The following is a 15,274-nucleotide window of genomic DNA, read 5'->3' as shown; positions in this document are numbered from 1 at the left end:
ACCAGTGCTTGCACATGGGTGGCTTCAGAGTGGACATCCTTCAGAAACTTAAACATCAATTTATCTGAGGCAGGTGACCGAAACCCGTGTATGAGTAAAATGTAAAAGCCACCGTAACACAGTACATTCTCTTTACTTTCGCCTAGTGTATCTTGCAGATGTCTACCGGGGCATCAAAAGGCGTAGCCGACGTAGTCACGTTTCCTACAGGTGCTCTTCCTGAAACAGAAAAGGAAAGAATTAAGAAAATTCACGCGGACGTCACAAAACTCGTCAACGTGTAGCAGAACCTGTAATGTTCTGGAAAATCTGTTCGTTTCCTGATACTAAATTATTATTTCTATTTTATTATTGATATATTCCACTGAGGAAGACTGCCTATACGTTCAATCGCATTGGGATTTTTTTATATACATTCCATAGAGCTACTTCCCTGGCATCTGTTGATGTGGAAACTGCTGTTGCTATAACGCTGCACAATGTTAAACAGAAGCAGTACACTACTTAATATGAGTGGTGAGAAAGGCACATTTCCTGCTGCGGACGCCGTATCGCTCAAGAATGACACCTTAAAGTATCGATTGCAGTCAAATTCGGCATCGCGAAGAAAACTTTTTGTAGTGGCAGATCGAGAGAAATTCTGTACGTGAAATTTGAACGAATAATAAAAAACTGGCAAGAATTTGTTTTTCATACTGCAACTAAAGCAAAAAAGGCTTCGAATCGTCATTGCAGCTCGCCGGAAGCGACGCACAGAACCCGCACTCGGTCTGACCGGAAACTAATCGTTTGTCCCCTCCTTCACCAAGACCGTTTCGTATATTTCAGAGGCAAAGACAAAAAAATACTAACGGGATAACTCCAGGCGCGCAGCGTGCAAGTCTTGGTTTGACGTAAAGCCTGCCTAATTGTGTAGCTTCCAGGTGCGCCGCTAGGGGCGCCTATAGTCTGCTAAGAATGCAGTATGAACTCTTCTTATTAAATACCTGCCGGGCTGCTAACATTTCAGGGTTACAAATCTGGGACATGAGGCGTGCGCGACACCTCCCTGCAAATGGATCATGTCCAGAATTTCTGGGAATATAGACTCGCCACGATTACCTTGACGACACCGGCTATTCTGTCATCAGAAATTGAGTACGACTGTAGTTTCCTTGAAGTTGTCATTTGGCTGTTTTTGCGACACGAGTGGTGCTGTCAATACTCTCCATGAGCAATATTAACGATGCTTATTCCATTACATGAGTGCTATACAACATCATTCAACATCACACAGGAGATAGACAAAACAAAACAAAAAGTAATCGTTAACATTTCAAACGGGTCTGGTAAGCAGAGTACACTTATGTAGGCCCTGTGATGCGGAATAAACATTTTAGGCGAGCAACGTTGAAACACCCTGCATTCCGTGTGATTGTCGCCATTACCTATAAAAGACACGGGTGATCTCGACACTCACCAGCACTTTGTCCACAAAAGTTTGACGAACTCCACTCCTTTTCTGACCAGTACTCTGCCTTTGCAGGAATATACGGGCTGCACAACAAAAAGAAGTTGGGTTACAGAAGCACAGAGCCGAAATTAATCTGCACATATAGTATATTGTTCTGTTGCTTCGTAAACAATGCACCAAGTTGTTCTTCAGTAGTAAGGGAACCGCATTTAATGAGTCAGGTGTCTTTTTTTTAATTGTACAGAAATTTTAATCATCAGTTATGGCAGATAGCACAATTCTTCTTCTTGCGTTGGATTACTCGAAGAGGCGGACATTAGTACACCTAAAATGATAACGTTTAATTATTTAATTCATCAAATTTCAATAATTAGGCGTTTAACTAGTTACCTTACGAAACCAACTGTAATTTATTAATTGTAGCCTGTGAGCTTTCAAGGCACGTTCAGTTGGAACGAGTACTGAGGGTGACACCAATTTTCAGGTATTTGTTCCCTAAACGTTCACAAAATACGTTCGTCTTCCCGTTATTTTCGTCCTTCAGTGCATCAAAACGTGTTCCATTAAAAAAGTACGCGGAACAACACCGCATATCTAACGCAACTTTGACGGTGCTGATCTCGGAACTGGGTCAATAATTCCAAAATTATTTTCAGTTGCATGAACCTTTACAACTCAGTGCTTTAATTTCGTAACTTGCCATATGTGCCCTAAAATATTTTGTTGAAAAGTGGTTTAAATGAAATTTTGTTAATATGACAATTGCACACAATCATTTGTTATGCAAGTCATGGCTCCCTCTCCGACCAACTCAGCTCGGAGGTGTGGATTTTAATATATTCCGCAGGCAATGTACAACTTCTGTGATGTGTTAACTCTAAGGAAAGACCTCGTGTACTTTTCAGGGACCGACTTGGTCGTCTCTCTTGATGTGTGTATCCAATTAGGTGAATTGCCTTTGGCGCATGCTGACTTATTAACATCTACCATGTATCTGGAAACTTTGGCATTTGCCGCAATCTCTGCCTGACGAATACGTGTCAACTGCCACCTTTGACAAAAACGAAATTGTGTAATACGTGTATCAGTAAAGTGAACACCGAACCGACACACCTTGCATCTTATAAGCCAATGAAGCGATTGTTCCATTTGGAAAAAGATGACGTCAGAATGGCGTCTTGATGCCAGTAGCGAGGGCGAACAGCATTGGTCACCAAACATTTTAGGAGGAGCTGGTGACGCTGGCAAGAAAATAGCATGCCTAACCTTCCGCATTAGGACCAGGCAATTTCTAACATCCTACTTCTATCGTCATCGACACCCATCATACACCTCTTTTCCCCGCAGGGGCGTCTGCGTCAGCAGGCGTTTGGTGTGTTGCGACACCACGGACCCGAGCACACGAGGGTTGGACCCTCCCGCGTGTAGTCGTGCGCGGCTTAGCCGTGTCCGGGGAAAGGGGGATCCTGGAGGTTGAGCCGATGCTGGGTGATCGGACCTTTAAGGCCCCCCGGCGGAGGCAACACACCTCTTTGGCCTCTGCTTCACGTAGACGGCACCCCCGGACTGACCCACCCGGGGGAAATCGGTAGTCGCCTCTTCCTGTCTCTCTCTCCTCAAACCTTCGTCTTTATCTCTCACTTTTTACCTTTCCTGTCTTCTTCTCTCTTCCATTTACTTCCTTTCTCCACGGCGGCAAGGGTTAACCTTGTGTGGATATCCTACCTTGGGTACACCATATTTGGTTATAGTGACGGCGTACGGCTGGCGTCGTGCAGGCTTGGACACAAGCCCTGCCGCGTCCCCTCGTTGGGCTCCGTGGTGGGCGGTCGGCGCTGTTGCCGAAAACACACACTTTCCTATGGCAGCTCAAATCTCTGTTGTCCATGATCGGCGTCTCAAAAGATGCCGCACCGAAGTACCATTCCAGTTCTCCTTTCGAAGCAACGCTCCATCTTTCCCCAAATACTACGTAGTCCACAGTGAAAGTAACACGCCTATTAGAAAGCTTTCTCCATTCCTGGTCGCCAAATGCCTGAAAGATAAAATCGGACAGACATACAAAGCCTCCAAAATGTCTAGCGGGGACCTCCTCCTAGAATTGAATAGTAAAGATCAAGCAGATAAGCTGTCTGAACTAACCAGTATTGGCGAGGCGACAGTGACTGTTTCAGCCCACAGAACACTCAATACAAGTAGGGGAGTAATATCTGAAGAAGATTTTATTGGATTAAGCGACGAGGAACTGCTGGAAGGTTTCCAGGAACAAAATGTTACCAAGGTACAGAGAATAGTAATCCGCAGAAACGATCAAGAAATCCCCACCAAACACGTTATACTCACCTTCGGAACAAGCGTAATGCCTACCTCGCTCGATGCAGGTTATGTTAAAGTCAATGTAAGACCATATATTCCAAACCCCAGACGATGTTTCAAGTGCCAAAGGTTTGGACACGCTTCACATGCATGTCGAGGACAAACAACTTGTGCTAAATGCAGCTCCAACGAACACCAATCTGAGAATTGCACTTCTTCCCCACATTGTGTTAACTGCAAGGGAGATCACGCAGCTTATTCACGGTCCTGCCCTTGCTGGAAGAAAGAAAAAGAAGTCATTGCTCTAACTGTAAAAGAAAAAAATTTCATTCTTTGAAGCCCGAAAGCGGCTTTCGTATCTTCCGCGAAGAAGTTATGCCGAAGTGACGCAGGCGGGGGCAGCGTCACAGAGGCCTCCGGAGTCCTCCGAGCCCACGCGCAGTGGTGCCGCAGTGACTCCTCCCGCCCCCGTGGTGGAAGCAGTCAGTACTGCTCCACCCTCTTCGACGGCCCTGCAGACACCAGTCCCGCAGGGCCCTAAGATCAAGCGAACCCCAAGGCCCGAGACGCGTGTCTCGGCGCCAAACTCTCGATCCTCCAGCGCCTCAGAGAGAGCGATGGAGGTCGACGCAAAAATCCCGGTGTCATTGACACCGAAGGACAAGCGCTCTCTTGAGCGCGGTAAGAGGGACAAGATCCCAATAACCACCCAAAATAAGAAAGCGATGACCTGAAGGTTATCGCTCATTTGTAGCCTTTTTATCCATGTCACCTATAACCCTACCTCTTAGTTTTTCGTAGTGCCATCTTTTACCTCTCAATTTCAAGATGGCTTTTATTATTCATTGGAATTGTAGAGGCCTTTTAAACAACTTAGGTGACATCAAAGACTTGTTAAGTAACTTCTCTCCTGTGGCCTTGTGCTTACAAGAAACAAACTTAGGCGAAAAGCACAAAAACATTTTAAAAGGATTCACTGTTGTACGGCGCGATCGCACTCAGGCGAACCGGCTTTCGGGTGGCGTAGCTATAGTTCTACGGAACGGCATTGCAGCTAGAGAAGTTACCATTAATACTCACTTGGAAGCCATTGCTGTCACGGTCTTAGCACATCAAACCATTACCATTTGTTCAATGTACATTCCACCACATTCCCATTTTACTGTAGGAGACCTGGAGTTAGTTTTAAACCAGCTACCCAAACCTTTTTTAATAGCAGGTGATTTTAACGCTCATAACATATTATGGGGTAGCAAAACAACTGACACCAGGGGACAAACACTTGAAGATTTTATCCTGACTAACGAAGTATGCCTTTTAAACACTGGTGCGCCAACCTACTGCTCCCCAAGCACAGGAGCCATGAGCTGTCTTGATCTGGCGCTGTGCACTCCATCTCTGTTGATCGATTTTAAATGGAGTGTTATCAACAATCCTTATGGTAGTGATCATATGCCCGGCATTATTAAAAACACATCTCCTTTCCCTACAGTACCATTAAGACCACCCCGTTGGAAACTCCATCTAGCAGACTGGCCTCTCTTCAGCGAGAAGGCCAGTCTTGATCACATATCAGATCATCAAACAATAGACGAAATGAATGAAAAGATTGTTGCCTCCATACTTGCTGCAGCAGAACAGACGATCCCGCAATCCTCCGGCTTCTTAAGGAAAAAACTAAAACCCTGGTGGACGAATGAATGCACTCAAACCAAAAAAGCACAAAACAAAGCATGGGGTATCTTTCGGCGATATCCAACACATGACAACCTCCTGTACTTCAAAAAAGCTAAGGCGAAAGCCAGGTACACGCGTAGGCAAGCCGAAAGACAGTCTTGGCAAACATATGTATCCTCCATCAATAGCTCAATAACATCCAAAAGAATGTGGGATCAGCTTCGAAAGTTTAGAAGCGAGTACGCTCCCTATACGATCCCCATACTCTCACCTCCAGGTACACAAACGAATCTAAAAGAACAAGCAGATATATTAGGACAGCATTTCCATAACATATCAAGCTCACTAAACTACTCCACTGAATTTCAAAAGTATAAACAATCAGCAGAAAAACAAAAGCTTCCAACAGCAGGAAGTTCCGAGAAACCATATAATGCCCCCCTAACACTTTCCGAAATTAACAGAGTACTCACTACTGGCAAAAAAACAGCGCCAGGTCCGGACAGAATACATTACACAATGCTCGCACACCTTTCCTCAAAAGCAGTTAAGACATTGCTCCGCTTCTTTAACATAATCTGGGAAACAGGAAAAATGCCGAATGCGTGGAAAAAAGCCATTATAATCCCTTTCTTGAAAGCTGGAAAGCATCCTACAACAGCTACCAGCTACCGACCTATAGCACTCACAAGCTGTCTCGCCAAGTCATATGAATCCATTATAAACATCAGATTGGCATACGTCCTCGAAACTGAGAACCTGCTCGATAATCATCAGTGTGGGTACAAGAAAGGCTGCTCCACAACAGATCATCTAGTTCGGTTAGAACACGAGATACGTGCGGCCTTTCTACAAAAGCAATATTGTCTCACAGTTTTCTTTGATCTTGAAAAAGCGTACGACACAACATGGAGGTTCGGTATTTTAAGGGATTTAGCGGATTTAGGGATCCGCGGCAGAATGCTTAAATGTCTAGCTGATTTCATGTCCGATCGAACATTCCAGGTGCGTTTAGGAACGGTGCTGTCCAGCGTATTTATTCAGGAAAACGGAGTACCTCAGGGATGCGTATTGAGCACAACACTGTTTGTGGTAAAAATGAACTCGCTCAATAATGTAATTCCATCTTCTATAATGCATTCACTATATGTGGATGATCTTCAAATTGCATGTCGTGCATCGAACATGGCAACCTGCGAACGACAAATTCAAATTACACTAAACAAACTTACGCAGTGGGCATCTGAAAACGGCTTTCGCTTCTCAAGTGAAAAAACGATTAGTGTTGTCTTCACACAAAAAAGAGGCCTACAACCAGATCCCATCCTTAAACTACAGGATGCCACACTACCCGTGAAACAAGAACACAAGTTTCTGGGTGTTCTGTTTGATAAAAAGTTGAACTTTCTCGCACACATCAATAGTATTAAAATCAAAGCGAACAATGCACTTAACATTCTAAAAATTCTCTCCCGGAAACGGTGGGGCTCTGACCGTAAATGCCTGCTACATATCTACCGCACTTTGGTGCGTAGCATATTAGACTATGGTAGCATTACATATGGTTCAACCAGACTATCTTACGTCCGACGACTTGATCCAGTCCACAACTTAGGACTACGACTAGCATGCGGTGCTTACAGAACATCACCTATACAGAGCTTACATGTTGAATGTAATGAACCTCCTTTAGAGCATCGCAGAGCGCTACTAACTTTTTCCTACATACTCAGAATCCGATCCTCACCACAACACATATGCTACAACATCGTCACAAAGTGCAGCTCACGCTTACATTACACAAATAAACCAAACATGATTAGGCCGCTTATCTTGCGATACGAGGAATACTGTAGGGATTATGACATCCCTCAGGAAGTCCTCCAGGTTGCCAGAAAGCCGGAACGTTTACCCCCGTGGTGTGATTTCACAGCGTTATGTGATTGGACACTAACACATCTAAAAAAAAGAGACACACCACATCAACACATTATACAAGATTTCCGCTCTCTTCAAGACAAGTACATAAACTACATATAATTTTATACTGATGGCTCTAAAACGGAAAAACACGTGGGTGTAGGGGCTGTAACAGAAAATTGGGAAACATGTATTCGATTACCTCAGCATGCCTCTGTCTACACAGCCGAAGTGTATGCGATATGGACGGTAGTTCAAAAGATCATTGCTGACAAACTTGAAAACACTGTCATATACACAGATTCATTAAGCGTACTGAAGGCTCTACACATGAAATCCCAAAGTGAACCCTTGTTAGGCGATATTTTGAATGCATTAACGTCAAACAATGGCAGATCAATTAAGTTATGCTGGGTACCAAGCCATGTTGGAATATTGGGTAACGAAGCGGCGGATAGATGCGCATCAATGGCAGCGTACAAAAACATTCAAAATACAGCACTTCCATATAAAGACAGTGTCAATGCGATTCGGAAGGCCTTGATGTCAAAATGGCAACGCGATTGGGACACTTGTTTAAGCAACAAGCTTCATCTAATTAAACCTGTCATTGGAGAGTGGAAATCATGCAGTCACCGGCAACGATTCTACGAGGTGATCTTGTGTCGACTTCGAATTGGACACACACATCTGACGCACAATTTCCTTCTCCGAAAAGAAAACCCGCCAACTTGCGAAAAATGTAATGAAGCTCTTACAGTCATGCACATCTTAATAACATGTCCACACATCGATACACTGAGACGGAGGTTTTTACACAGCCTGTATAAATTGCACATCCCATTACACCCTACCCTATTACTAGCAGATGACCCCCTAGTGCCATTTCCTAACCTCTTTGAGTTTTTAGAAAAAACTGGTTATTTACACCAACTATAATGTAATGCAGGTTTACCTGCCCTAACGGTTCTCTTTATTTTGTCTTGTGACTGGCGCAGCATGGCCTTAGTTGCCTTTGTGCCACTAAACCCAAACTAACTAACTAACTAACTAACATACACCTCTTTCTTCCCTCTTTCTTTCCCTCTTTCTTTCCCTCTTTCTTTCCCTCTTCCCCTTCCCCCAATGCCGAGTAGCTGGCTAGAGGAATATACCTCAGGCCGACCTCTGGGCATTTCGTATCATTAAACTTCTCTCTCTTTCTCTCTCTCTTTCTCTCTCTCTCTCTCTCTAATATGCAACTAGCATACAATTTTGGTTTTTTGACACAAAAGTAAACGAAGGACTTGTTGAACATAGCTACAGTGTATCAGTTGGTTTACAATATCATAGTAATATATATATATATATATATATATATATATATTGTGACGAAGAAGATCGCCAGATCGTGTGTGCGCGTGCGTCTGTGTGTGTGTGAGTGTGTGTGTGTGTGTGTGTATGTGTGTGAATTCTCTCACTAGACGATTCCTAAACGAAACAGCACATAGAATAGCGCTAAGAGTAAAAGCCTTGATAGAAAAGTTCTCGCAACAAGATCCACGAACGTCTCGGGTACATACAAATCTCAGACGCAATGATGAGGTGCACACAACGCAGTAGAGCTAATATTCGTCTCAGTCGCCGGTGTCTTCAAAGAAGCGTTGACACGATGCCATCGCTTTGTGATGCAGTACTTTCGATGTCCATGCACTTAACACTTTGGCGAGAGAAAAAGTCTGATGTGAATCAAGTAAACAGATTTCTTTTGCGAAAAGCTGTCTTTGTGTGATGTGTCCGTAGGGCAGTCAATGAGCAGTGGTATACATCTTCGTCGTTGGCGCTGCATGAACTGGCTGAATAGGCCACACACGCCTAATTCAAGATAAAAAGTGCTTTGTGGAAGCAGTTCTGAGACGGAGACGATGTGAGACGGTGTCCATGCGTCTTGCAAGCTGAGGGTCTAGCTGACATTCAAGATGCGTCTCAACTGCGTGTAGTATTGATTCTTTTGTGCTCGCTGTAAGCGTTTGCTTCATTGCGTGATTCCGAAAAGAACAGAGTCTCTAATTAGCACGTCTGCAACGATAATGTTGGTGTATATTTTGGCTGCTAAGCACGAGGTTGCGGAATCGTATCCTGGCCACGGTGGTCGCATTCTGATGAGGGTGAAATGCGAAAACACCTGCGTACTTATGTTCAGATGCACGTTAAAGAACCCCTGGTGGACCAAATTATTCCTGAGTCTCCCACTACGGCGTGTCTCGTAATCAAATCGCGGTTTTGGCGTGTAAAACCCCATAATTTTCAAATGTTGGTGGCTATACTTACAAACCGTTTGTTCATAAGAGTGTTGTCCCACGCGGTGCCAGCGCCAGCGTGGAAGGCGACCGCCATTCACCTTTCTCGCTGCCACAGCAGAAGGATAGGGGCACAGTAGAAGAGGGCTGCTTTTCCCTAGCGCTTCATTACACCACCTAATTTGTTGCTGCTGCTGCTGTTGTTGTTGTTGTTGTTGTTGTTGTTGTTGTTGTTGTTGTTGTTGTTGTTGTTGTTGTTGTTGATGTTGTTGTTGTTGTTGTTGTTGTTGTTGTTGTTGTTGTTGTTGTTGTTGTTGTTGTTGTTGTTGTTGTTGTTGTTGTTGTTGTTGTTGTTGTTGTTGTTGTTGTTGTTGTTGTTGTTGTTGTTGTTGTTGTTGTTGTTGTTGTTGTTGTTGTTGTTGTTAAAACGCTATAGTTGCCCCTTTATTTTCCTACAGTGACAAAGGCTTTCCGTGTATGAAATATATGAATAAGAAATGACGTTTGGCTAGACGACAACTCGAAGCTTGGCACTCAGGCTGACACTTACCGAGGGTACCCTTGGCTTACAGTGGAAGTTCCGTGGATTCCTTGGCCACCTGTTGCAGGTCGAGTCGGCGACGTCAATGGTGAGAACCACTATGTTATTTCTTCCTTTCTGGAAACGGAAATAAGCAGACGTCACGTCCGGAATTTCGAAGTGGATTTGCGCCACTAACGTTCAATCACCTATAGTAAAGTGATAAGATCGCCTTTGTACGCCTAACTTCAATCCCCACTGCTTCGCTGTGTGACGCCATCCACAAGGTTTTAAGGGTATTCTGAAGAAGTATTATTAAGGCGAAAGCCTTATATGGATGATGGATAGAAAATTTAACCATCCGCAAAATTTAATGTCACCAAAATTCTGGTTCGAGTCCTCGAGCTTTGGTGGAAGTCAAACCCACCACTTCTGGTGGGAATTGAGCCTGCGACCTTTGTGTGTTAATTCAGACAGAGTTAATTAGCATAGTGTTCATAAGGGTACTAGAGCCAACATCTTTGGTGGGAATCGAACCCACGTTCTTTCGTGTTAATTAAGGCAAAATTACTTAAAGCACAGTTAACTCATGGATTCTAAATCAGCATGGATTTCTCGCCGGCTGTCCCGCTGTCACAAATCTCGCAAGTTTCTTGACGCAGACCTCCACGCCATTAGTTCAAAGGGGGCAAGTTGACACCATTTACTCTGACCTCAGCAAATGTTTCGATGTTGTCAGCTACTCTCTGCTCCTCATCAAGCGTATGCACTTTGGTTTTTACTCGTCACTGTCTTGCGCAATGGTCTTGATAGATCATGTTATGTTAACGTCAATAGCCAGACTTCTTTTTACGTGGCAACTAGTGGCGTCCCTCATGAATCTGTATTAGGGCCACTCCTTTTCTTTCTTCATTTTTGAAACTGACGTTCTTTCTGCTATTCCGAATACTTCGTTCCTTCTATATACCGCTTACATAAATATTTTAAAGGAAATTCACACTGTTGATAACTGTCGCATCCTGCACTCTGACCTGTTTTCGTTTTCTGAATACTCAAAGAAAATAACCTCAACTTTAATGCTGCTAAGTCCAAAGCCATGACTTTCACACGCAAAATAGCAACTATTTATTTTTCAGCTTCTTTATATTCTGTGCCATTATGTAAAGTCTGTGAGATCAATGATCCTGGTTTACCTTTTGTTACAACCTTACACTTTTCAGTTCATACTAAGCTCGTTGCAATGCGGGGTATCCGCTCTCTTCTCTCTGTTTGCAGACAATCGAAGGAATTCAACTCTCCTCCACCATTCCGCATGTCGTACAAGCCAATCTGTCTTCCTCAAATCGAATACGCGTCAGTCATCTGGAATGGCATTTCTAGATCCAACAGTGGCATGTCCAGAAAACGTTTCTAGGCGTATATCACGACCGCTTTGCTGACACCGACGCCGAACCTTGTTCTATATTTGTTGCATTATCAACAGTGCCCTCTGTTCACTGTCGACATAATCGCGGCAACCTTCTGGTCATTTTTTTCTTTGTTTGTTTCTTTGTTGGTTTGTTTGTTTTTAACTCCTTCACGGTATCCTCATCTCATAGACATTTGCATATTCCTGCCAACGCTCTACCATCCGTAGAATACTGAGTCTTTATAACGCTTATTTTCTTTATCTTTACATTTTTCGCAACTCGCTGTCATTGTTCTTTTCCGAGCTTTGCGTTGCTGTCTCATAGCTCCACATGTTGATCAATTGCTCTTCTCCTTTCTTTCTTCTTTTGTATTCCCCTTGCACCCTGTTCTATGTACACTCTTCTTTTCGTTATCGTGCTTTTTATCCATGTTTTTCTTTTTTGCTTAGATTCCCCTGCAGATTTCTCTTCTTATCTTTTTTTCAGTATATGCGCGCGCCAGCTCCATATCTTATGGTTGTCCATAAGTACAGTAATTGATTGATTGATTGATTGATTGATTGATTGATTGATTGATTGATTGATTGATTGATTGATTGATTGATTGATTGACTTGCCGACACAACACAGCCACAAAGTAAAGCTTTCCTCCCATGTATGCAATCCGCCACGAGCCAAGAGTGGCAATGGTTGAATGGTTCGAGCATCCTACTCTTCGCATGCCTTGCCTCTTTCTAACTCCCCTTCAGACTTGTGCATAAGTGCAAAGGAAAGCGCTGCAGCTTTTGTAATTCCTTTTCAGGGGTGTCAAAGGTAATTACCGCAGTCTAGAGGACATTGTGGCGACGGGAAGGGTGCCTCCCCCCCCCAGGAGGGAATGTGGCGACGGCTTTAGAAAGGTCTCCTCAAACGAGGCATGCTTTCTTGCGTCGCCTTTTCCTTCTGATTGTGAATGTGATTATACACGCTGTCAAGCACCACCCTCCCCCGCCCCCTTTCAACGCGGCGTGCAAGAAGCAGCAGCTGAGGCAGCAATGGAAAAGTCGAAGGCAGGGGCAAAGAAATCTTCAATTTATAAGTTCAAATAAATGGACTATGCAGGTATTGGGGCACAACAACATGAAAACCTGAATGCACACAGCGGCACCACCCTCAGGATCATGGCGTATGCTCCACTAAAACACACAATATAATGACCATATAATGACCATATAATTAGATTATAAGTAAATGTCAAAATGTGATCTCCTCAGAAACGACGGCAGAACCCTTCGAGTTTGTTCACGGCTAAACACATGGCAAGTGGAAAAAATATTTCTTCTAATACAGCACATGGTAATGCAAGTGAGCGGTACTCTCTGTAAATTGCATCACACTGTGCGTTGAGTGAGAGCCAGCCCAACATTACATGCTTAAGTGTTTCTGTGGCGCTGCAGTTAGCACCGGATGAAGGATGAAGCCGGTTTTTCGAGAGGGTACAGCACCCGCGCACGGTCGAAAGAAGGAAGGACGCGCGCCACTGAAGGAGCGCTTACTGCCAGTTGGATGTTTGTTCAAAGTGCTATGTGCTCTGCATCCAGATTAAGCACGGAAACGATTCTTTGATGAAGGAGAAAAAATCCGACTAAGGCTACGAAATTATTCTTTTTTCCTCAAGCTCAGTGCCTTTCGTGGTGGCTCAGTGGCAACATTGCGCTGCTAAGCCCTTGGCGCAGGTTCAAATTCCGGCCCTGGAGGCCGCATTTCGATAGAGATGGAATACCGGAACACCTCGGAGCCCTCCCCCTACGGCGGGCCTAATAGCCCAACTGTGTTTTGGGAACAGTAAACCTCGTGAATAGATCAAACAGTCTAGCTCAGTTCTTCATCGCACCAGTTCCGAATATTCTTGGCGTTTGCTTCTTCCTTGTGGATTTTTTTTTCGCAAGTTTACTTCGCTTAGGCTCTCTTCTAGAAGTGCCTGGTACGGCTCACGCTATGAATAAATAAGAAAAAAACTAAGAACGTTGACGTTAGGGCAGGAGGGTGAAGAAGGGGCACTCTAAACCCACTTACCGGCCAATAAACTCTCCTCAGGCCCAACAGGTACAAGGCCGGTCGCCGGCCCCGTGACTTGAAGCGCGCCAGTTCCACTGCTAGATGCATGTACTGGTGGTAGGCGGACTCGGGTACCTCGAACTTCTTGGTGGGCGCGTAGTATGCGTCAGTGAGACCTGCCCCGGCAACTAAGGTCACCAGCACGACGGGTACCAGGCGCAGAAGCATCGTTGAGAACGCGGAGAAATGCTGGTCCTGCGCAGACGGTCGATGACGCGTCAATGAATTATACATCGACATATTTCCCCATCGACCCCTTTATCTATACGCCGTCACACTGAGTCATTGAAGTTTCTGCATGGCATCGCCAATTTTTCTTACCGTGTCTCAGATCCCATATCCCTTCATCCCTTCAGATATTCATCGGTCAAGTAGGAGTCACCGTAACGTTAATATTAAGCCTTACTTTGCTCAATGTAATAAATTGAAATACAGCTTTCTCCCACCGACTATTGAATTCTGGAACTTAATTCCCGGAAAAATTAGGTCACTGCTATTAAACGATTTCCTGTTGAACGTTAACTACACCTGATTTTATGTATTTCTTGTTGTTACAGTGTATTGACTCATTCTTGTTTTTGTACTGACTCTCAGTCTTGCTGTTATTTTGAGTTTTATTTGTGTCATCTGCCTTATTTCTCGGGAATTTTCAGGTGTTATTCTTTACTTGTTTATTGTACGACTTCCTTTTGTCTAACCCCCTCCTGCAATAGCCCCATAACGAAACTGCAGTATGTGTAAATAAATAAATAAATAAATAAATAAATAAATAAATAAATAAATAAATAATATTAGGATAAGTGTATTTCAGGCAGATATCGCATGGGCCCGGTCGCGGCTCTTGCTTTAGTCATGGCTGTGACAAGGGAAGGCTACAGTCATAACGCAGGCATGTTGGAGTAGAAGGCAGTTATCACAGCTAGGCCATAAGTGGTGTTAAATGAACACGCACTTTCAAAAAGAAAGAAAACATGAGAGTTATTCGAAGTATATGTGTCAAAGATACGCAGAACAAGAAGTAATCCTTGCGTGGCAGTGTTCAATCAAGATTATTATCCGTCCGCCAGTCATTGTGTAGCTTTTTTTTCGCGCCTTTTTGTTTGACATGCTGTACAAAGCCGAAACTCCCCAGTGTTTGCTTCGTGTTGCTTGGAGGTAAGCGAACTTGCAAGCATCTCCTCTTCTTTCTGACGTTGCGACTCTAACTTCTTTCTCCCAGCCTGTCTTTTAGAAACAGGTGACAGCGACTCACACAAAAGCAGCTTGTAACATCGTGAAATCTCCCACGTCAGTACGCCAACTCTAAACCTGATTCTTCAATGCGAATTCTTCGCTTAACCTTCCGACTGTCAGCTATAGCTATTGCAACTGTTAGGAAAGTCAGTTGACGACGTCTATCACAGAATTCGACCATCAAGTTCTCTGAATAGGTTGCTTGGAAAAGCCCAAAGAGGTGATGTATGCTGTACTCTTTCACGGCGACTTTCAAGTGTCACGAATATTCGCGTGGTCTTCTTTTGACAATCAAAACGCGGTGTCACTGGTCTTTGAACGCAAGAAAGGCTTTCACCTCGAATGTTGCACACTTGGGATCCCGGCATGT

The 15,274-nt window shown here is 44.0% G+C and overlaps 1 protein-coding gene across 1 annotated transcript; it reads right to left on the bottom strand.

Moving 5' to 3' along the window:
• Window positions 1-74: 74 nt before the first annotated feature.
• Window positions 75-13,862, bottom strand: LOC142587110 (uncharacterized). The gene is made up of 4 exons (XM_075697999.1): window positions 13,630-13,862; window positions 10,196-10,303; window positions 1,460-1,536; window positions 75-219 (listed from the first exon to the last, which is right to left on the bottom strand). The coding sequence occupies exons 1-4, from the start codon at window positions 13,837-13,839 to the stop codon at window positions 174-176; spliced, it is 441 nt and encodes a 146-aa protein (XP_075554114.1). The 5' UTR covers window positions 13,840-13,862; the 3' UTR covers window positions 75-173.
• Window positions 13,863-15,274: the final 1,412 nt, after the last annotated feature.

This window comes from Dermacentor variabilis, chromosome 7 (genome assembly GCF_050947875.1).
Source record: "Dermacentor variabilis isolate Ectoservices chromosome 7, ASM5094787v1, whole genome shotgun sequence".
Classification (NCBI taxonomy): domain Eukaryota; kingdom Metazoa; phylum Arthropoda; class Arachnida; order Ixodida; family Ixodidae; genus Dermacentor; species Dermacentor variabilis.
Note: the sequence above shows the minus strand (reverse complement) of the source record. Positions and strands in the feature narration are given on the sequence as shown.

Coding starts and splice junctions, on each gene's coding strand:
- LOC142587110 (XM_075697999.1), bottom strand. CDS start 13,839: ATGCTTCTGCGCCTGGTACCCGTCGTGCTGGTGACCTTAGTTGCCGGG. Junction 1,537..10,195: donor GTAAGCCAAGGGTACCCTCG/GTAAGTGTCAGC, acceptor TTTGTTGTGCAG/CCCGTATATTCCTGCAAAGG. Junction 220..1,459: donor CTTTTGTGGACAAAGTGCTG/GTGAGTGTCGAG, acceptor TTTCTGTTTCAG/GAAGAGCACCTGTAGGAAAC.